Here is a 20,932-nt window from a genome sequence, read left to right on the forward strand (position 1 = left end):
TTTACATTAACTTCCATTGATGTCTCTTTCACTCTAGTTTTTAACTTATCTCAGTACAGTTTCTCTTTATTGGCTCTACCTGTAATCTTTATACAGGCAGCTCTGTTGCAGCTGTCCTTTTAGTTCTGTATCATGTGTATAGCTGATAAGCAATTTCCTGTGTTTTCATCCAAGTCATGAATCAAAAATTCTGAATAGGTCAGGGACATGGACAAAGACCTTCAGCATAGCACTGGGGACCTCAATCCAGACAGATAGATAACAACATGAATAGGGCACATTTTAAAAAGTTTAACTCAGATAAACTCTTAAAGAATTTGACAATCAGAAAATCTTGCAAATGTTATTCTAATTTCAGCAGATATGTAAGTTTTATGTTATATGGTTTTAATTTACTCTTACTTGTAACTTTTTCTGAGGGGGGAGCTTGAAAACACCATAAATTTTCCATGATTAGAAGTGCTCCAAGAACTATATAATATTAATAATAATTCTATGAGTTAGGAATTATCCCCATATGAGGATTTAGAACCAAATACTGGAGAGAGTTGATAGCTTGATTAAGCTTACACAGATAGTGGCAAAGGTGGAATTCAAGCCCAGATCCAGGGTGCCAATTGTTTCAACTAGTTCTATTAGTTAAGTAGTTCAATTCTCTTCTTCAGCTCCCACTATCATATCATACTGGAGAAAACAACCCTTCCTTGAGCCTGTGTCATATTCTCTCATATCACCACCTCACTTTCTTCCTCATTTTATCATTATTTCACTGTTGCTACATAATCAAGTTCCACAAACTTCTTCTTTAACAAGATAAAATAATATGCAAGGGCCTGAATGCATCTGTCTTCATAAAATAGTTTACATGCATACTCAGAAACACTGTATCACATGAAAATCTTAACCATACCATTATGTAGAATGCATTATCAAAGGCAGCATTTCAGTTGAGCCATTTAATTAGTGACATATACTGTGTCCTCCTCTCACTTTAGCCTCTTTATCAACCAAATCAGCATAGAATAATGGAGAGAATTTGGGATTTTAGTAAGAAAAGGAGAATTGAAACTTCTCCCCCAACATTTACTAGCTCCCCAGGTGAGTATGCTAAGACTCTGCTGGTCTAACTCTATACCTTCTCCCCAAGTAATCTCATCCAAACCAATGGCTCCATTTTCCAACTCTAAGCCACTAACTTCCCGGAGCATTTCTAAAGTCTAGGCCTCTCTTTTGAGCTTTGGCTTCATGTATCTCCCTTTCCTAAAAGTTCCCACTGGAGGTCTCATAGGTGCTTCACATTCAGCATGTCCCAAACAAAACTCACCAGCTCTTCCCCCATTGTGCAGTGTTCAAAACTTCAGCTACCGCTACCCACCAAATACACAGGCCAGAAATTTGGGAAGCATCCTGAGTTCCACCTTCTGCATTCCTCACAACCAAGCTCTGCATCCTATAGTTCTAATTTTAAAAAATCTCCAAAGCAGTCTACTTCCCTTTGCTTCTACTGCTACCTCTCTAGTTCACGCTACCATAATTTCCCTGTGACTACAGCTAAATCTGCTTAATAAGTTCTCCCAGCCACTCTTTCCCGTCTTGAATTCACTGCAAACAAGGAGATCTTTCTAAAATCTAAATTTTATCATGTCACTCCTTGGCTTAAAATCATTGTTACTTTTTCTAGAAAAAATGTTCGAATTTCCTATTGTGCTTTATAGGATCCACATTGCAGACCTCATCTCTAACCACTCCCGTGTTTCCAATCCTACTAGATTTGCATCATTTCTTCAAACTCACGATGCTCTCTAATGTTGTACAGCTTATAGGGTGTATTGTTTGTTTGTTTGCATTTATATCCTGAGAATGCAGTGATGGATATATGGAATTAGTTCTACTTCAGTACAGAGTACCAGATATTAAGACCACTCCACCCAGATTCATTAAAAGATGGAAAGGGGCGGGGAGAGGGAATGAGGTACCAACCTGAATGAGCATCCAGCTAAACTGGCAAAGATACAGGTAATGTGTGACAGCAGCCATAGCTGAGCAGCTCTCCTCGCTGAGTTGGGGACTTGCATATGCAGACGCCAGGAACAGAATCTGTAAGAAACAGATACCTCTATTTTAAAAAGTTGATGAAGAATATTAAGAAAGTAAACGGCTTTCTTATCTAAATCTATGACTCAGTGATTCAATGGGAAAGTAAGTTGACCTGTTGCCCAAACTGATGCAACTAAGAGTCATTCTAAAAATGCCAATATATGGATTTTTGATTTCTAAGAAACAATGAATGATATGAAATTATGCTCCATGTTGCTCTAGGCTCTCAAGAGAAAATTTTCAAAGTAAACCTGTTCTTATTGACAGACAAAAGTCCCATGAAATACATTTATTTTAGCTAAGTAGAAAATAGTGGAAATACCACTCCTTGTGTAAATCAATGCTAATGGGAGAGAAAAGAAAGAATAATAAAAACTTTGACTTTACCAACACCTACAGCCTCTTCCCAGGAAGTCACATAAATAACAAAACAGACTTAAAATGAGTTTAAAAATTCAAATTTTATGATTATCCTAATCTTTGGATTTTTATTTCAAGAGCCTTTGTTCAAAAGTCACAATGAGGCCTCTCTTGACCACACTATTTAAAATTGCACCGTGCTTTTTAATTTCCTTCTCATGCACATACTTCTGCTAATTCTACTTCTCTCTCTCTCTCTCTCTCTCTCTCTATATATATATATATATATATATATATATATATATATATAATTTTTTTTAAACCAGCACACACCACCTTCTAGTATGCTCTGTAACTTTTTTTTTTTTTTTTTGGCTATTAGTCTTACCCCCTAAAACATAATCCCTGCAAAGACAGGATGGTTGACTGTTTTACTCACTAATGTAACCCAAGCACCTAGCACATGGCAGGTACTCAGTAATACTTGCTGAGTAAATGAGCAAATGAAGTGAAAGACAGTGATTTCTATCCTTTTGTGTTTTCTCCAGTAAATGACTACTGTGTTAAATATTGCAATGATGAGTGTAGATGGCAGGAGAAAACCTGGAGCAATAATATTGTCCTATAAATACTCAGTGAATAAACTCAGGCTGTCCCTTACAGACAGGAATCAACTTTTTGACTATACTTTCAGGGGCTACCACTGCGCCTGGAATATAGAGGTGATCCATAAACATTTATTATAAAAGAATGAATGATTTATTCCAAAAGGACAGAGGAGAAAACGAATTCACTTATGCCTTAAAACCTCTCAACTTCCAAAAAGAAAACATGAATGTCTTTAATGTTGTTTGACTTTATTTAAAAAAATAAATAATATGCTCAAAAACAAAGACCATGGGACAAAAAGTTGTTTAAATTTCAAGTGAAATATACACCTCCCCAATCCTCTTGTTATTAAGGACATGTCCCTCGACTCCCCTTGAAAATTTCTGCTCAAGGGTATTGGTAGGGCAGCATCTCTGCGGTAAATTTGCTAGGATCTTCAGTGACACTTTGTTATGTTCCCAGCATCTCAATTTCACAATGAAAGATGCACCTTAACCTTATTCCTTAGTCAATTGCATAAGGTCCAACATACTAATTAAAAATTAATCTATTATTAATAATTATAAATTACCAATAATATAATTGATATTAACTGTAAATTAATAAATCTGCAATATGTATCTCATGTCATGCTGAAGTGACTCTTTCTTCTTGCAAATTATTCATTGAGTACCTTCTGTACCTGATCAAATACAGAATGAAAATATTCTTTATTTTAAAGCTATGGACACTGAACAAGTCATTTTCTCCTTATAATTCCATCATCAATAATAGAGGGAAGTTGGAAACAAATCAACTCTAAAGTCCCTTTCTACTGCAAGACTCCAGAATAATTTTTAAAATGAGAAGTACCTTGATTCAACTTTCTTTCTTTTTTTCTTTTTTTTTTGAGACGGAGTTTTGCTCTTGTTACCCAGGCTAGAGTGCAATGGTGTGATCTCAGCTCATCGCAGCCTCCACCCAGAGTTCAAGCAATTCTCCTGCCTCAGCCTCCCGAGTAGCTGGGACTACAGGTGTGCACTGCCATGCCCAGCTAATTTTTGTATTTTTAGTAGAGACGGGGTTTCACCATGTTGACCAGGATGGCCTCAATCTCTTGACCTCGTGATCCACCTGCCTCGGCCTCCCAAAGTGCTGGGATTATAGGCGTGAGCCACTGCACCCGGCCTTGATTCAACTTTCTATTTACTTAGCCCTGGATTTGGTACATTTGTAAAATACACTATTAAAAAGGATGCATGCCAACATTTAAAGCAGAAAATAGAAATTTATGTAACATTATTTCATGACAATCCGGTACAAATAAGTTCCCTTAAAAAAATTAAGCCCACAAAGTCACCTTTCTAGAACACACCACAATATAGCTTTTGAATTATTAGAGACTATGCTTAGATTTCCCTTGACTTTATTGTCCAGCTTTATCATTTATTCTGACCTTTATTATAGGTCATAAACTAAACCTTCCTAAATTCCACAATTATTCCTTGAACACCTTCTACACACTAAGCACTGGAACTATGACTTAAGATTATGATATGGTTTAGCCCAAAACAAAACAAAACAAACAAAAAAACAGACAAAAAGAAAAACCAAAATGGATTTAAAAAAAACAATCATTTTAACATTTCAAGTTCTGTCTTTTTACAAAGGTGCATCTATTTCCATAAAGTCTTCATAAATGTACTTAACAATAAATTCAAGCCTTTCTAATTCAGATTCTTTTATATGGATTGTGTTGAAGTTTACTTGGTAGTTTTGGTCTAATCAACATAAACAGGTCATTACATAATAAAACAGTGTAATCCAATTTATAATTGAATATGTTTAGCTTTCAGCATTCTATGAAACTATAACTATATGCTAACTTATAGAATTCTTTTCTTTTTCAATATGTTTTCTTTGAAGCAACTAAATCAGTATAGGTTCTTATTTAAAAGTGTATTTACTTTCAGAATGGTTTTAACATTCGAAATTCTATTCTTAAGGTATGATTTCATATTTTATTATATTCTAATCTCCTTTTCTAAATTATAAGAAGATCAGCTACAAATCTACTTTTGTAAACCATGCAAGTTGTTCCAGATTATTATCTGAATTATGGGAACTGCTTCTGTCTGTAGAGGAGATTAGTCAGCAAGAGGAGGCTGAGCTGTCACAATGCACATTGCTATAAAAGGGATGTGCAAAGAATACTTGGAGAACTAGGTATTACATGTGACCAGACCTCCTCAACATTTCATTAACTTAATTTAAGATAGAAATAAAATGAAATCAAGTAAACAAAATAAACAAAATCTACCAGCATAGTTAGCTGTCTCTTTTTTAAGGATACATAACCTAAAAATAGATGGAGTTCCATCATTGTTCTTTTATTCAAACACAGAGATTACCAGAAAAAAAGGTTATGTTCACAGTCAGTTCTCTGAAAGCATTAAGTGGAATATGATAACAGAAAAAAAGCAATTTTTCAAAGGTCTAAGTTGTTCATATGCTGATTTATTCAGTATGAATGAGTGCTTAAGTATCCACTACCTATAAAGTATTGTGCTAGGCAAGAGGAAGTATCTGAAGGCAGAAAACTGCTGTATACCAGCATGGTGCTACATATTTTATCTTGTTCTTTTGTGTATAACTCACATATTAATGATGTGAAGCCATTATTGTTTTTATCCCAATTAAATAAATAACAAAGGAAGAACTATGAGATAATTAACACGTTAAAAGGTCCTTAAGCAAGTTTTAAAGTTAAATTGGGATTCAAATTCTGGCATCCTGATTTGCAGAACTAGTATTCTTTCTTAAACACCAGGCCACTGCCTACAAAGCTAAATAAGCACAGTCCCCTCTCTGATGGGGCTGTGTCACTGTTTCTCAATTATTTTTACTCCATGGCCCACCACAGGCTCATGACAATGGAATATAATGTCAATAGCAAACAGAATACTATTCTCAATTCCATTTTGATATAACCTATATACAACTTAACTAAAGAGAAAATAAAAATATATTTCTTCCCCAAAAATATCTGAGATATTCTCTTTTTAAAATGACTTATAAAAATTCTCTGTTTATTCTGATTGCTTAGATGCAGGTGTCCCCAAACTACGGCCCGCGGGCCGCATGCGGCCCCCTGAGGCTATTTATCCACCCCCCTCTCCCCCGCCACCGCACTTCAGGAAGGGGCACCTCTTTCATTGGTGGTCAGTGAGAGGAGCACAGTATGTGACGGCCCTCCAACGGTCTGAGGGACAGTGAACTGGCTCCCTGTGTAAAAAGTTTGGGTACACCTGGCTTAGAGCTCTGCTGTGCCAGCCAGTAAAGGAAATGAAGAGAAAAGACTTTTTAGAAAACTTAAATATACAGTACGTGTCTCTGTTGCTTGGGCTAAATAATGACAAATATTGGTTTTCCTATAAACCTCAATTCTCAGTACTCCTTAATATACATACCCTCTTCCTTCAATTTACTATGGATACCCTCACTCCGTTCCCTATAAAATTATTTTTGAAAAGACCCCTCCTTTTTTTTTTTTTTTTTTTTTTTTTTTTTTGAGACGGAGTCTCATTCTGTCACCCAGGCTGGAGCGCAGTGATGCAATCTCGGCTCACTGCAACTTCTGCCTCCCGGCTTCAAGTGATTATCCTGCCTCAGCCTCCTGAGTAGCTGGGACTACAAGTGCATGCCACCACGCCCAGATAATTTTTTGTATTTTTAGTAAAGATAGGGTTTCACCACGTTGGCCAGGATGGTCTTGGTCTTCTGACCTCGTGATCCGGCCACCTCAGCCTCCCAAAATGCTGGGATGACAGGTGTGAGCCACCACGCTCAGCCAAAACTAGTCATTAAGGACCAATTCAAATTCTACCTGCTTACTCTGATCATGGCAGATTCCTAGACTTTCCCATTTTTTGAAGTGGGACATCCCTTGTTACTGAGCATTTATAATGAGGCAAATGTAGTCCTTTCAGATAGAAGAGTGCCTAACGCTGAAGCTAGACACAAGATGCAATAAAATGTGACAAGTATTGCAGCAGGGTATTGAGTAAAATATGAGGAGAAAGCAGAGTTGAAAGTATTAGAGCTGCTTGTGGGAATTCAAAGAAATTTTCAGAGAGGAAACCCAAGTCCCATCTGCCCCACTTTCTCTTCCTAAGTTTATCTTCCATAAGACCCTTTGTACACCAAATATTCTATCCAAATGCATTTACTGCTATTCCCTAGACATACTTCTTCATGTGCTGACTCTTGCCTTTGTTCTTCCTCTTCCTTTTATCTAGAATTTCACCTTCCAAAACGTGGTAGACCTCTGTCATTAAAACCTGGAAATTCTACCTGCTTACTCTGATCATGGCAGATCCCTAGACTTCCCTATTTTTAAATACCTGGTTATTCCTTTAAACCATAAACAATCTTTACCTCCTCTAGATTTTTAAAATAGGATTTTATTATTATAAGAATTTATTTTCTTATAAATCTCAATTTTTAAATAAAATTAATTTTAATGTCTTTGAAAACTGTCAATTTCTTAAAACAATTTGATCTTATCCAGTCATAATTATTTTAAAGTACATTTTGTAAAAAAGAATTCTGTACAGATTCTATCATGAGTTTGAACATAGTAGGTGTTTGTTTAAAAAACAGCTTATTGACATATGATTGACACCATAAAGGTGCATATTTAAAGTATTTGACCTAAGTGATTTTTGCACCTGTGAGGCCATCATCACAATTAAAATAATGAACACACACATCAGCCCCAAAAGTCTTCTCGTGCCCTTTGTAGTACCTCCCTGCACCACCACCCCTACAACCCTAGGCATACACTGATCTGTTTCTAATACATTAGTTTGCATTTATTAAATTTTATATAAATATAATCATATATGCTCTTTTGTGTCTAGTTTATTTCACTCAGCATCATTATTTTGAGATTTTTCCGAAATAATGTGCCAATATTTTTTCAGCATCATTTGTTGAAAGACTGTCATCTTTCTTCCAGTGAATTGCCTTTGTGTATTTGCCTATATATGCTGAGGTCTATTTCTGGACTCTCTAATCTGTTCCCTTGATCTGATTGTCTAGGTTTACACCAATACTACATCATTTGATTACTGTAGCTATATTTCTTGAAAAGGGTAGTGTTAGGTTCTAATTTATTCTTTTTCCTAGTTGTTTTGGTTGTTCTTAGTCATTTGCATTTCCATGTGACTTTTTTTTTTTTTTTTTTTTTGAGACGGAGTTTCGTTCTTGTTACCCAGGCTGGAGTGCAATGGCGGGATCTTGGCTCACCGTAACCTCCACCTCCTGGGTTCAGGCAATTCTCCTGCCTCAGCCTCCTGAGTAGCTGGGATTACAGGCATGCACTACCATGCCCAGCTAATTTTTTATATTTTTAGTAGAGATGGGGTTTCACCATGTTGACTAGGATGGTCTTGATCTCTTGACTTCGTGATCCACCCGCCTCAGCCTCCCAGAGTGTTGGGATTACTGGCATGAGCCACCGCACCTGGCCCTCCATGTGACTTTTATGATGAGGTAATCAATTTCTACAGAAGAAAGCTGAATCCCAATCTAGGGAGAATTGACATATTAACAATATTCACTCTTACAACTCATGAATTCAGTTTCTTTCTCCATTTATTGAGGTCTTCTCTAGTTTCTCTCAGCAGTGTTTTGTAGTTGTCCACATACACCTCCCTCATACATTAAAAAAAGATTTATCTCTAATTATCTTGTTTGATATTGTTGTAATTCATATTTTATTAAATTTTAGTTTTGATTATTCCTTTCTGACACATAAAATAAAATTTATTTTTATATTGATCTTTTATATGTTGATCTTGTACCCTGTAAACTTACAGAAATCACATTAGTTTGAGTAGCTGTTTTGTAGATAACATTGTATTTTAAATATAGGATCATGTCATCTATATATAAACAGTTTTACTTACATTTTAGTTAGAATGAGTTGTCTTATCTTGCCTATTGTACTTGCTGGGAAAAATATATGCACACACATGTTGAAGTCCCCACATGCACAGTTTGGAAGCTAGAGTCTGAGTTGAAGGTGTCTGCAGGGTTGACTTCATTCTGAGGCCTTTCTCCTTGGCTTTAGGTGGCCATCATCTCCCTTTGTCTAAACATGATCTTTCTTCTGTGCATGTGGGTGTCTGTGTCCAAAATTTTCACCTCTTTTAAGGACACCAATCATGTTGGATTAGGACTTACTCTAAAAGACCTCATCTTAACTTAATTACCTCTTTAAAAATCTTATCTTCAAATACAGTTACATACTGAAGTACTGGGGGTTGGGACTTCAACATGTGATTTGGAGAGGAAACAATTTAGCCCATAACAACACTTAATGCTGAAAGACTGAATGCGTTCCCCCTAAAATTAGAAACAAAACAAGGATCTTTATTTTCACCACCTCTTTTAATAGTGTGTGTGTATGTGTGTGTGTGCATATTTTGTTATGTGTTCTTTAAGCCATCCGGTCTGTGCTATTTTGTTATGGCAGCCCTAACAAGCTAATACAAGTATGATGTTAAGTTACATAGTTTTGTAGATACCTTTATCAGGTTAAGAACATTCCTTCTGTTCTTACTTTGCTGTTTGTTGAGTTTTATTGGAAACTGACATTAAATTTTGTTAATTCTATTTCTCATTGAAATTATTCAAAAAATTTCTTTTCTTTTCTTTTTTCTTTTTCCATTTTTTTGTTTGTTTTTTGAGACAAGGTCTGGCTCCATTGTATAGGCTGAAGTGTAGTGGCACAATTTTGGTTCATTGCAACCTCAACCTCGTGGACTTAAGCGATCCTCCCACCTCAGCCTTCCAAGTAGCTGGGACTACAGGTGTGCACCAGCTTGGCTAATTTTTGTATTTTTTCTTTTTTTTTTTTTGTAGAGTCAGGACTTCGCCATGTTTCCTGGGTTGGTTTTACAATCCCGAGGCTCATGCAATAAACCTGCTTCAGCCTCCCAAATAAAAAATATTTTCTATTTTAGTTTGTTATTATGGTAAATTACATTGATTAATTTTTGAATTTTAAGTCATCCTTGCATTATTGGGATCACTATCATTCTGTTGTGGTATATTATCATTTTGATTGGCTAATAGTGTATTAAGAATGTTTGCATCTATGTTTCTGAAAGACATTGGTTGGTACCATACCACTTCATATATAGCATAAAAACCTCACAATAATATACTTTATTATTTTCTCTCCTGATTTCCTGGCATATATTCTACTTTCACATATACTGTAAACCTCACACTATTTAGCTATTATTTTTGTTTCAAGAGTTAATTATCTTTAAAATAGATTTAGATACTGGGGCTACACATGGTTTTATATACATATATATATAGGAGAGAGAGAGAGGGAGAGACAGATTTATATACATGTAAAATATATTACATATATAGCTAAACTATATTACATATATTAAACTATATTATATTTGTAATATATGTAATTTGTAATATATATGTAATATATATTACATATATTAAACTATATATATAAACTATGTTATGTATACTAAATACTAAACATATTTTACATATTATATAAATCTATGTATATTTATATATGTAAAACATTACATATACAGTTTATATATGTATAAACTATGTTATATATGCTATATATGTAACATATATATATATTACAGTTGAAATTTTTTTAAAAAAGGAAGCAAAAATTATTAGCCCTCACTACAGAATTTTTATAGAGGGATTTTAGTATGCTTTTATTTTTTCTCTTTTTTAAAAAAAGCCATCTTCTGAGAAACATTTTTATGAGTAATTAACATCAAGACTAGTTGTTTTCATCTGGTACACAGCCAAAGAAACACTAATTTATTTTTATAAGAAATAGTAACTGCAGTAATAATAATAGTTACCATTTAGTGAATGGTTTTCTTGTGCCAGGTACTGTGCTAAAGGCCCTAGAGATACTACTTCATCTTATCTTTAAATAATCTATGCAATTTAGAGATCAGTGCTTTTTAAAAATTTCCTAGAGAAGGAAACTGAGGCTTAATAAAAGTAAATACATTTACCAAGGACACAGATCTAAGGAAACACTACCATTTTTTTTTCCTCCTTGATTATGCTTAGTAGAGATTTACCCGGACCATGTTCCTCTTGGAATAATGCCATACTTGGTTTCTTGCATTTGCTGCATCTTTTCTTCATTACCTTGTGCTCACATGTTTGTTTTTTTTCCCCCCTGGGCTAGCATCTTTTTCACTGGTGTTTTTACTTTGTCCCTTAAGGGAATATTTAAGTGTCAGGAATATTCTGTCAATACCAAATCTTAATATTTGCTGTTATTGATAGCACCTTACTTAACATTACAGCTCTTTCCACTGATGTCACAAAGCTATACCTAAGGTACGACAGACTCAAGACTTGAGCCAAGTCTGCTGACTCCAAAGTGTTTCTAACCACTAAAATAACCACTTAAAATGATGCTAGTATGTATTCCCAAAATCACTAAAGCCACGCACTCACAATTCCTGTTTGTATAGGAGATTCTCTAGAAGTACATAAAATCCTTTCATTTGAAGGAATAACAACTAACGCAATGGCTGGTTGAAGTATCAAGCTGAAACATCAAGATCACTTGAATATTACAAAGGTTGAACTAAATGTTTCCATGTAGACTTAGATTTTCAAAGTCACATTTCTTAGTTCTGTAATGACAGTTATGAATTCTGTGGAAACAAAAAAGTCTCTCTATATGAAGTGAACATAATTAAATTCTTTACGTAGAGCACACTGAAGTTTGTATTCTACTATTTTGTTGGTGGTACTGGGTTATTACTCAGAAAATTCAGATTTTAGTTGATTTTGTTGTTGTTATTATTGTTGTTGAACGATTAACTTGTAATAAAACCATGTTCATTTTTTCATTTTGGTAGTGGATACATGGCCAGGATCTGATTACAAGTGATACATGGTCTGAATACAATTCAGAATCTACAGTCACTTCAAAATTGTACAATAAATTTATTTGAAATATATACTGGGAAATTGCTGTTTTTGCTTCATAAGTTATCAGTTGAAAATATTTTGATTCAACTTTTTATGGAATTCCTTGGACTTAGATAAGCATACATATCAGCTGGAAAGGAAACCTTATGGGATGGAATTGAAGAGAAACTGAACAAGACTAATAAAATTCTAACACATCTAAAATCTAACAGTAGTGTTTATTAACTCACAGGTCATAGCCTAACCTTACTGTGCAACCTCCAAAGTTTATAATTTCCCTGGCTACAGCATAAAACAAATCAACGTGTCTTCTCTAAGTGGAGTGATATTAGATGTTTCTTATAAATAAAAAAAATTGTTATTCCTTCCCATATTACATCGAGGATATGATTGCTTGTCTTTAATTATTGAGAGAGTTGTATTTTCCCTATATTTTTAACTACAAAGTAGAATTCCCAAATATTTTATCCGATGTAAAAAGTTGGCAAAGAAGCCAACATTAAAGACTACTTTTATTGTGTAATTGCTTTAGTTAGAACTCTTTACCAAGTACAAAAGTGTCGCATGATCTATAAAAAGATAAAAAAAAAAAAAGGGAGAAAGTATTTCAATAAGTGAATATTTTAAGAATCAGAATCATCTTATCATTTCTTTATCTAATCATTCAATCATTCCATTAACAAATATATTCTGTGTGGTTGCTACATGCCTGATTCCAGAGCCAAGTTTCTGTTATTTTAAATCACATTCTATTTCAGGTTGGGGGTTATTTTGAGAAGGCCTGGGATATATGAATAAATAAACATACACAGGACTCTCTGCTTTGGGGTAGGAGGCAAGAAGTATAGACAAAATATATAGGTATTTGGAACAAAAAAATGGAAAATTTATTCTCAGATAGAAAACAAGAAAAATATGATTTTGGCTTATTTGTTCTTAAATGAGGAAGAAATGTGTTTGAGTCAGTTTGGGATATTATGACAAATATGCCCATAGACACTGGGTAGCTTAAACAACAAACATTTAGTAATCACAGTTCTAGATGATGGAAAGTCTAAGATCAAAGTGTCAGAACATCTGGTGTCTGATGAGGACCCACTTCCTAGTTTGCAGAGGGTCACTGTTTCATTGTGTCTTTACATGGCAGAGAACAGAGAGAAAAAGCAAACTCTCTCCAGTCTTTTCTTCTAAGTGCACAAATCTCAGTCATGAGGGCTTCACTGTCATGACCTAATTACCTCCTAAATAAAGGCCCCATCTCCAAACACCATCACTCCGGGGATGAACTCAGGCAACTACTAAACAGCAGACACAAAGTTTGAGGAACACAAAGATTCAGTCCAAGCAAATCAGAAACATAGAGCAGCCAGTGTATGCCATGAATTCATTATAATTAATTAGTCACCTTTCTAAGCCACAAAATCACTATTAAGTAAATATCCTAGTAGATAGAGGATTATGTAGCACATAAATAATGCATTTGTTTACATGTCTCAAGTTAACCTATGGAAATATAAAATCACGACTAAACATTTTGGCCTACATTGAATTATATTAGGAATAGAAATTACAAAGAAAAATGTAACATATATCAGCCCCTTGTCAGATGGGTAGGCTGCAAAAATTTTTTCCCATTCTGTTGGTTGCCGATTCACTCTACTGACTGTTTCTTTTGCCGTGCAGAAGCTGTGGAGTTTGATTAGGTCCCATTTGTCTATTTTGGCTTTTGTTGCCATTGCTTTTGGCATTTTGGTCATGAAGTCCTTGCCTACACCTATGTCCTGAATGGTTTTGCCTAGATTTTCCTCTAAGGTTTTTATGGTGTTAGGTCTGATGTTTAAGTCTTTAATCCATCTGGAGTTAATTTTGGTGTAAGGTGTCAGGAAGGGGTCCTGTTTCTGCTTTCTGCACATGGCTAGCCAGTTTTCCCAACACCATTTATTAAACAGGGAGTCCTTTCCCCATTGCTTGTTTTTGTCAGGTTTGTCGAAGATAAGATGGTTGTGGGTATGTTGTTTTTCCTGTGAGGCCTCTGAATTTACAAAGAACTAAAGCAGATCTATAAGAAAAAAAACAAACAAGCCCATTCAAAAATGGGCAAAGGACATGAACAGGTACTTTACAAAAGAAGACATACAGGAGGCCAACAAACATATGAAAAAATGCTCATCATCACTGGTCATCAGAGAAATGCAAATCAAAACCACATTGAGATACCATCTCACACCAGTTAGAATGGCGATCATTAAAAAATCGGGAAACAACAGATGCTGGAGAGGATGTGGAGAAATAGGAACACTTCTACACTGTTGGTGGGAATGTAAATTAGTTCAACCATTGTGGAAGACAGTGTGGCGATTCCTCAAGGACCTAAAAATAGAAATCCCATTTGACCCAGCAATCCCATTACTGGGTATATATCCAAAGGATTATAAATCATTCTACTACAAGGACACATGCACACGAATGTTCATTGCAGCACTGTTTACAATAGCAAAGACCTGGAACCAACCCAAATGCCCAACGATGATAGACTGGATAGGGAAAATGTGGTACATATACACCATGGAATATTACACAGCCATCAAAAAGGATGAGTTCACGTCCTTTGTAGGGACATGGATGAACCTGGAAACCATCATTCTCAGCAAACTGACACAAGAGCAGAAAATCAAACACCGTATATTCTCACTCATAGGCGGGTGCTGAACAATGAGAACACAAGGACACAGGGAGGGGAGCACTACACACTGGGGTCTGTTGGGGGGAAATGGGGGAGGGGCGGGGGGTGGGGAAGTGGGAAGAGATAGCATGGGGAGAAATGACAGATACAGGTGAGGGGATGGAAGGCAGCAAACCACACTGCCATGTGTGTACCTATGCAACAATCTTGCATGTTCATCACATGTACCCCGAAACCTAAAATGCAATAAAATAAAATAAAATAAAATAAAATAAAATAAAAAAAAGAGTGAGACTTCATCTCAAAAAAAATAAAAATAAATTAATTAAAAATAAATAAAAATTAAAAAAAAAAAGAAAAATGTAACATATATACACATATATCAAATGTTCATACTTTTTAGACTTTTAAATATGTTTTTATGTAGTATATCATAGTCATAATTTGGGCAAGTACAAGAAAAGGTAAAGCGGTTGAAAGGCAGTTACATTTTTCATAAAGTGACTTCCTTTATATGTTTTTAAGATTTTGTTCTAATGTTTTCACATATAATGTTCCATCTTGGTTTGATAGTATGGCATGCCTAAAAAGCAGCAGTTACTAACTCACCAGTTTTGCCTTTTCATATCTCTTTCGACTATTAAAAAAGGTGAATTAGTATTTTATAATGTATAATAGAAAACATGCTAACCCATACAGATTCAACATTTGCTGAGCACATATATACAAATCAAAGCATTAACAAAGTGCTTTAAGGGATAATAAATTTCATCCCCCTACTCTCAACCACAGGCTTTTAAATCTTTATAAATAGGATGATTAAAAAAACAAACAAACAAACAAACAAACAAACTAAGGCTAGGAAAAGAAGCCCTATGTTTTACACAAGGTTTTACATAACAGGTGGATATCTAATATATTTTGTTATCATTAAAAAGCCACATTAGTTGAGTTACCACTTAGCTACCTTAATATTTGTTTACATATAGAAAGTATTTTTAAATTACTATCAGTAATTATTTGATCAATCTGTTGGCATAATTAAAATTAAGGAGTATAGCAGAAATTTGATTAACATTAGAAAAATAAAATACATGCCTATAGGTCTTTAAAGAAAACAGTTCATTTATCCAAATGTTTAAGGAATAAAAAAATGAAATAAATTTCCTACAACCATTACCATACTCTTCTCTTATGCATTTCTTTGCAGCATTTCCCCTTTAGAATTATGCAAGAAAATTATGTTAGAACAATCATTACAAAGGAATGACACACATTGGTTTTATCATTATTTTCAATTCAAACTTTTACTTCAAATTAAATTAAATATCTACATTTTTATATGTTTTAAACTTTGAATAGTTTTTCTTTAAAAGCTGTTTTCATTTTGTATGACTGTTAGAGAAGAAATATCAAGACATTTATGAGTTGTCAAGAGTCTTCATTATCTGAGTAGGCAGTTAAAAAACAAAATAAAAAACTCCTAAACTGCTAAAAATAAACTAGATCCTTCAAGAAAATCCAGTATTACTAGAATTGGAGAAATAAACATAAAAATTTTAGAACTGTCCTAAAATACTGAACACTGTGGGAATACTGAGTAATATTTTGACTCAACTAAATGAGAAGGGAAGTAATTATTGGATTCTTACAGTGTGGTAGACTTTCTATGATTTCTACACATAGGTTATTTCATTTTAATCCTGAAAATAGTCCTATAATGTTATTGTTCCTGTGTGATAGCAAAAGAAACAAAGGTTTTACAGCTAACAAATGACAAAACTTGTGCTGGGCTTACCTAACCTCAGCTCAATTCTCTTTTTGCTATTCTCGGCTGCCTTTATGCTGTTTTATAAAAACTTCTGAAACTCAAACAAGGGGTACCATTAGCTCTTTGAATTAATGGAGACAATATTGAGATTTTTTCACATGGCTCTCAAAGATATTTCCGTTAATACCAGTGTTCCCATACACTTGGTCCAAAGTAACTAATGAACCTCACTGGTGAGTAAAACTACGGTCTTTTCAATGAGTAATTGTTAAACTTGTTTTCCATTTATTTTATGTGAACACTAAAATGTATATTCTCTCACTGACAAAATAGGTGACAAAACAATTATCAACAGAAAACTTAAGTGGCTCTTAAAAAATAAAGAAAAATTCCTGATACAGACAATCCACTAGCAGATAGGAAATAAAAGAGCTCTGTGTAGAAGAAAACAAGGCAAATCAAGAGAGACAAGTCAAGATGTACCTAAAAGTTCACTTCTGAATCTAAATGGAAGAAATTTTAGAGGAGATGTGAACACTTTCCACTTATTATTATCTATACAGATAGCTTACCTGAGTTCAAGTCCTATATAGAAAATTGGTTTTCCTAAGTCAAAATAATATTTGGAGTAAGATAAGGACTTCTGGAAGCTCAGCTGTACTTTAATTATATTACATGTCCTAGATATCTGTAGATCAGACTTTCAGCAACTTCAAGTGTCTAGAATGCTCCAGATGTCAGGATAGCCCATCTTTCCACACACCCCAGTGTTTATTGTGACTCCCTCCCTTCATCATAAATGAGTTTTAACACAAAGGTAGTACTCTTGAACAGCCAGCAGCAAGGAAGATGAAAAGGGCACAAAGATAACTAATAGTATTCCACAACTGGCTTATCAGAAAGAAAAGAGCATCCTAACTGCCTAAGAACACCCGTAGACAATCAGTTGTTTTGAATGACAGTGACTATTCTCTGGAGAAGTGGCAGAAATCAAAAGAAAGAGAGAAAACAGATGGAAGTGAAGGTGGTAGCAGCAGGGCACAGAGATTAGCAGTGGGGGATAACCAGTACTAAAAAGAGAGAAAGACTTTTAAAAGCACACCGTAGACTATGGGCAAATATAAATTGTTAGTATATAAATTGTTAGTATAATGATGTTTTGAACAGACACATAAAATTTTTTAAATTTTACATCTGTGTAGAAATTTCAGTACTCAATCTTTAGAGAAAATTCTTACTTCAATAATTACAAATAACTGAGCTTTATCAGTATTGCCACTAATTTCATGAGATTATTATTATGGCAATTTAGCTATTATCTGGAAAAATTAGTATAGCTTTATATACAGTATAATTTATATTCTTAAAAATAGTACCAGCTGGGTGTGGTGGCTCATGCCTGTAATCCCAACACTTTGGGAGGCAGAGATGGGTGGATCATGAGGTCAAGAGATGAAGTCCATCCTGGCTAACATGGTGAAACCTTGTCTCTACTAAAAATAAAAAAAAAATTAAAAAAATAAAAAATTAGCCAGGCATGGTGGCATGCACTTGTAATACCAGCTACTTGGGAGGCTGAGACAGGGGAATTGCTTGAACCCAGGAGGCAGAGGTTGCGGTGAGCTGAGATCTCACCACTGCACTACAGCCTGGGTGACAGAGAAAGACTCTGTCTAAAAATAAGAAATAAAAAAAGCACAAACTCCTTATAACTGGATTTAATGAATTCTAAGTTCAGATCTTAAGCACTTTGAGGGCAGGAATCTTATTTTTTAATGTATCTCTAGCACTGAGCATATTGGCTAAGATCTGAAAATTTAATATATAGTTGTTGAATAAACATTTGTTATATGCAGTATTCTAACTTATTCAGAAACATTTACAAATCTATAATTTAAAATTTAAGTTTGAATTGGAGACATTCACCTATTGCTAGCCCCATTAAAAGTTACTTACTTTAACTATACATTATTAACTATAGTATATATCAATTACTGATAGCCCTGACACTTAATAAAACATAAATTGCATTAATGTAAATAAAATACTAGTTTTTAGGAGTAAACAGTGACCAAAACTTAAGACTCTAAGGAAATGATTAAAATCTTATTGTCTATTTTTCAAGAATCCATAATAATTACAGAAATGTTACTCACTCTTTCTTCAATAAATGAGCACAGATGTCTTCAAAACTTTGTATTACTTAAAAAAAAAAATCCAGAATTCTGACTTGTCCCCAATTCAGTTTTGGAAAACAAGCATTTTTATTACCTCTCTACAATCCAATTAAAGTAGTTATTTTCTAGTAGGCAGAGACTACCTAGCATGGAGGTGGGCTCTATGGAAGAGTTTGCTGAGCAATGAAATGTTTCCTACTTGGAAAGAGTGAACCATCGAGATGTGAAAAGAGGAGATACAATTATCAAGGCATGAGCCACATGTCAGCTTCCCTTTTGCCTATTGTTTTTATGTTTTCACCACAGTTTTTATGACAAAATTGCTTGTTCTGCAAAGTGGAAATGAGGATATAAAAAGAAAGCAATGCTTATCTTTGTTGAGATCAATAATATGAACTATTAATCATTATTTTTTAATTAGCCATATCATCCATAGAAAGAGAGATACAAGTAACAAAAGAACATTATTTATAATTCATTTACTACCTAAGTACTCACTACAAGGTGCTAAGCTGAAATTTTGCTCCTCTTCAACCAAAGTACTCTCACTATTCCAGCGTCTGTGTATCACTCAACAGTTTAAGTTACTCAAGATTTTGACTGCCTTTTTTTCTTCATCCTGTACAATTCATTCTCAAATTCTATCAGTTTTATTTTAAAAATAGTTATTTAAGGCTGGGAGTGGTGGCTCATGCCTGTAATCCCAGCACTTCGGGAGGCTGAGGTGGGTGGATCAACCTGAGGTCAGGAGTTCGAGACCAGCCTGGCCAACAGGGCAAAACCCTGTCTCTACTAAAAATAGAAAAATTAGCTGGGCATGGTGGCAGATGCCTGTAATCCTAGCTATTCAGGAGGCTGAGGCACAAGACTCTTTCGAACCAGGGAGGCAGAGGTTACAGTGATCCAAGATTGCCCCACTGCACTCCAGCATGAGCCACAGAGGGAGAATCCATCTCAAAATAATAAACAAATAAACTAGTTTTAAATGTGTACATCCCTCCCCCTTTCTACTATTATTTCTCACCTGGAATATTTCCTCTCCAGAATGAACAGTGTAATTACCTTGATATATAGCAATACATGTACACAAGACAAGTATACTATTATATCTTAAAGTTGGGAATGATGAGACATTCCTTTTCATCCAGGAGATAAATGTAGTTTAAAATGTGGCATGGTACTTTAAAATCTATTCATTGCTACATTTTTCACTGAAATGGCTACCACATCTTAATGAATGTATCTCCAGTTCTCCTACATCCAGAAACATTCAATTGTTAAGATGCTGATAGGGATCACGGACCAACCATTGTACAAAGTTCATGTTTAACAATGTATTATTCTGGAAATGATTAATGAAACTTCAGTAAAGGCATCCCTCCTTTGTCAAAGAAATACCACATCAGAGCACCCTGTACTGTACTAAGTCACTTCCAAACAGTCAATGGAACACAGTTCATTTTTAAATGAGAGGGTTGGGCTGGATGAAAGGTAACACACCTTGTCTTACAGCTTTAACATTTTATAATTTGTTTTTCTTTTTGCTTCTTTCTGGTTTATCATTCAAAAGCATTTCAGAATGCTTTCCTCCGACTTTAACCAAATCTAGCCATTATGTGCAAGGACACCCTGTTAGGCAAAAAGCCCCTAGAGAATTTCCCTGTAGTGGGAAGTTGACATCTTCTCTTTTTTTTCCCACCACCTGTCCTTTTGGTAACCCATTCCGGAAATTGCTCTTCCATTTATTACCTCTGCCATCTATATCTATAATGTTTTTTACTAATCTCCCATTCATTTTTAGTTCTATATTCATTAAGAGGAATGCATGTATTACATGATTTGCAAGATTGAATAGTTTTATGAGGTTATAAGAGAAAGGTTGTTAAAACAGCTGCTACCTGGGATTTCCCTTTATAATCACCTTAAAAATTTCTCTTGTGTCTCTCCTATGCTGTCCATAGCCATATATTTCCTGGAATCCACATCTTCCCCTCCTTTTTTAGTGAAGCACATCGCTTTTGGCTATCTCAGATAAAGTAACTCCAGATTACAAATGATGAAGGTAATCTTTTCAGGCCTTGCATGACTGAAGTGTTTTACTTTTTCTGTCAATCACGGGAAAGAATTCTGGGATTGAAAGAGTGTATGGTCAGAATTCTAAAGTCAAAATTTTATTGCCTTCCAGTATTGCTGTTAAGAAGTCTGACACCATTCTGATTCCTGCTATGA

At 34.7% G+C, this 20,932-nt stretch overlaps 1 protein-coding gene across 3 annotated transcripts in view; it reads right to left on the minus strand.

Moving 5' to 3' along the window:
• Window positions 1-20,932, minus strand: part of ADGRV1 (adhesion G protein-coupled receptor V1) — a 583,497-nt gene that overhangs the window by 201,589 nt on the left and 360,976 nt on the right. For all 3 annotated transcript variants that reach the window (XM_074383772.1, XM_003920760.4, XM_074383775.1), the window contains exon 84: window positions 1,981-2,097. In XM_074383772.1, the coding sequence (XP_074239873.1) occupies window positions 1,981-2,097 (117 nt within the window). The remainder of the gene's footprint in view (window positions 1-1,980; window positions 2,098-20,932) is intronic.

This window comes from Saimiri boliviensis, chromosome 1, assembly GCF_048565385.1.
Source record: "Saimiri boliviensis isolate mSaiBol1 chromosome 1, mSaiBol1.pri, whole genome shotgun sequence".
In the NCBI taxonomy this organism is placed as follows: Eukaryota; Metazoa; Chordata; class Mammalia; order Primates; family Cebidae; genus Saimiri; species Saimiri boliviensis.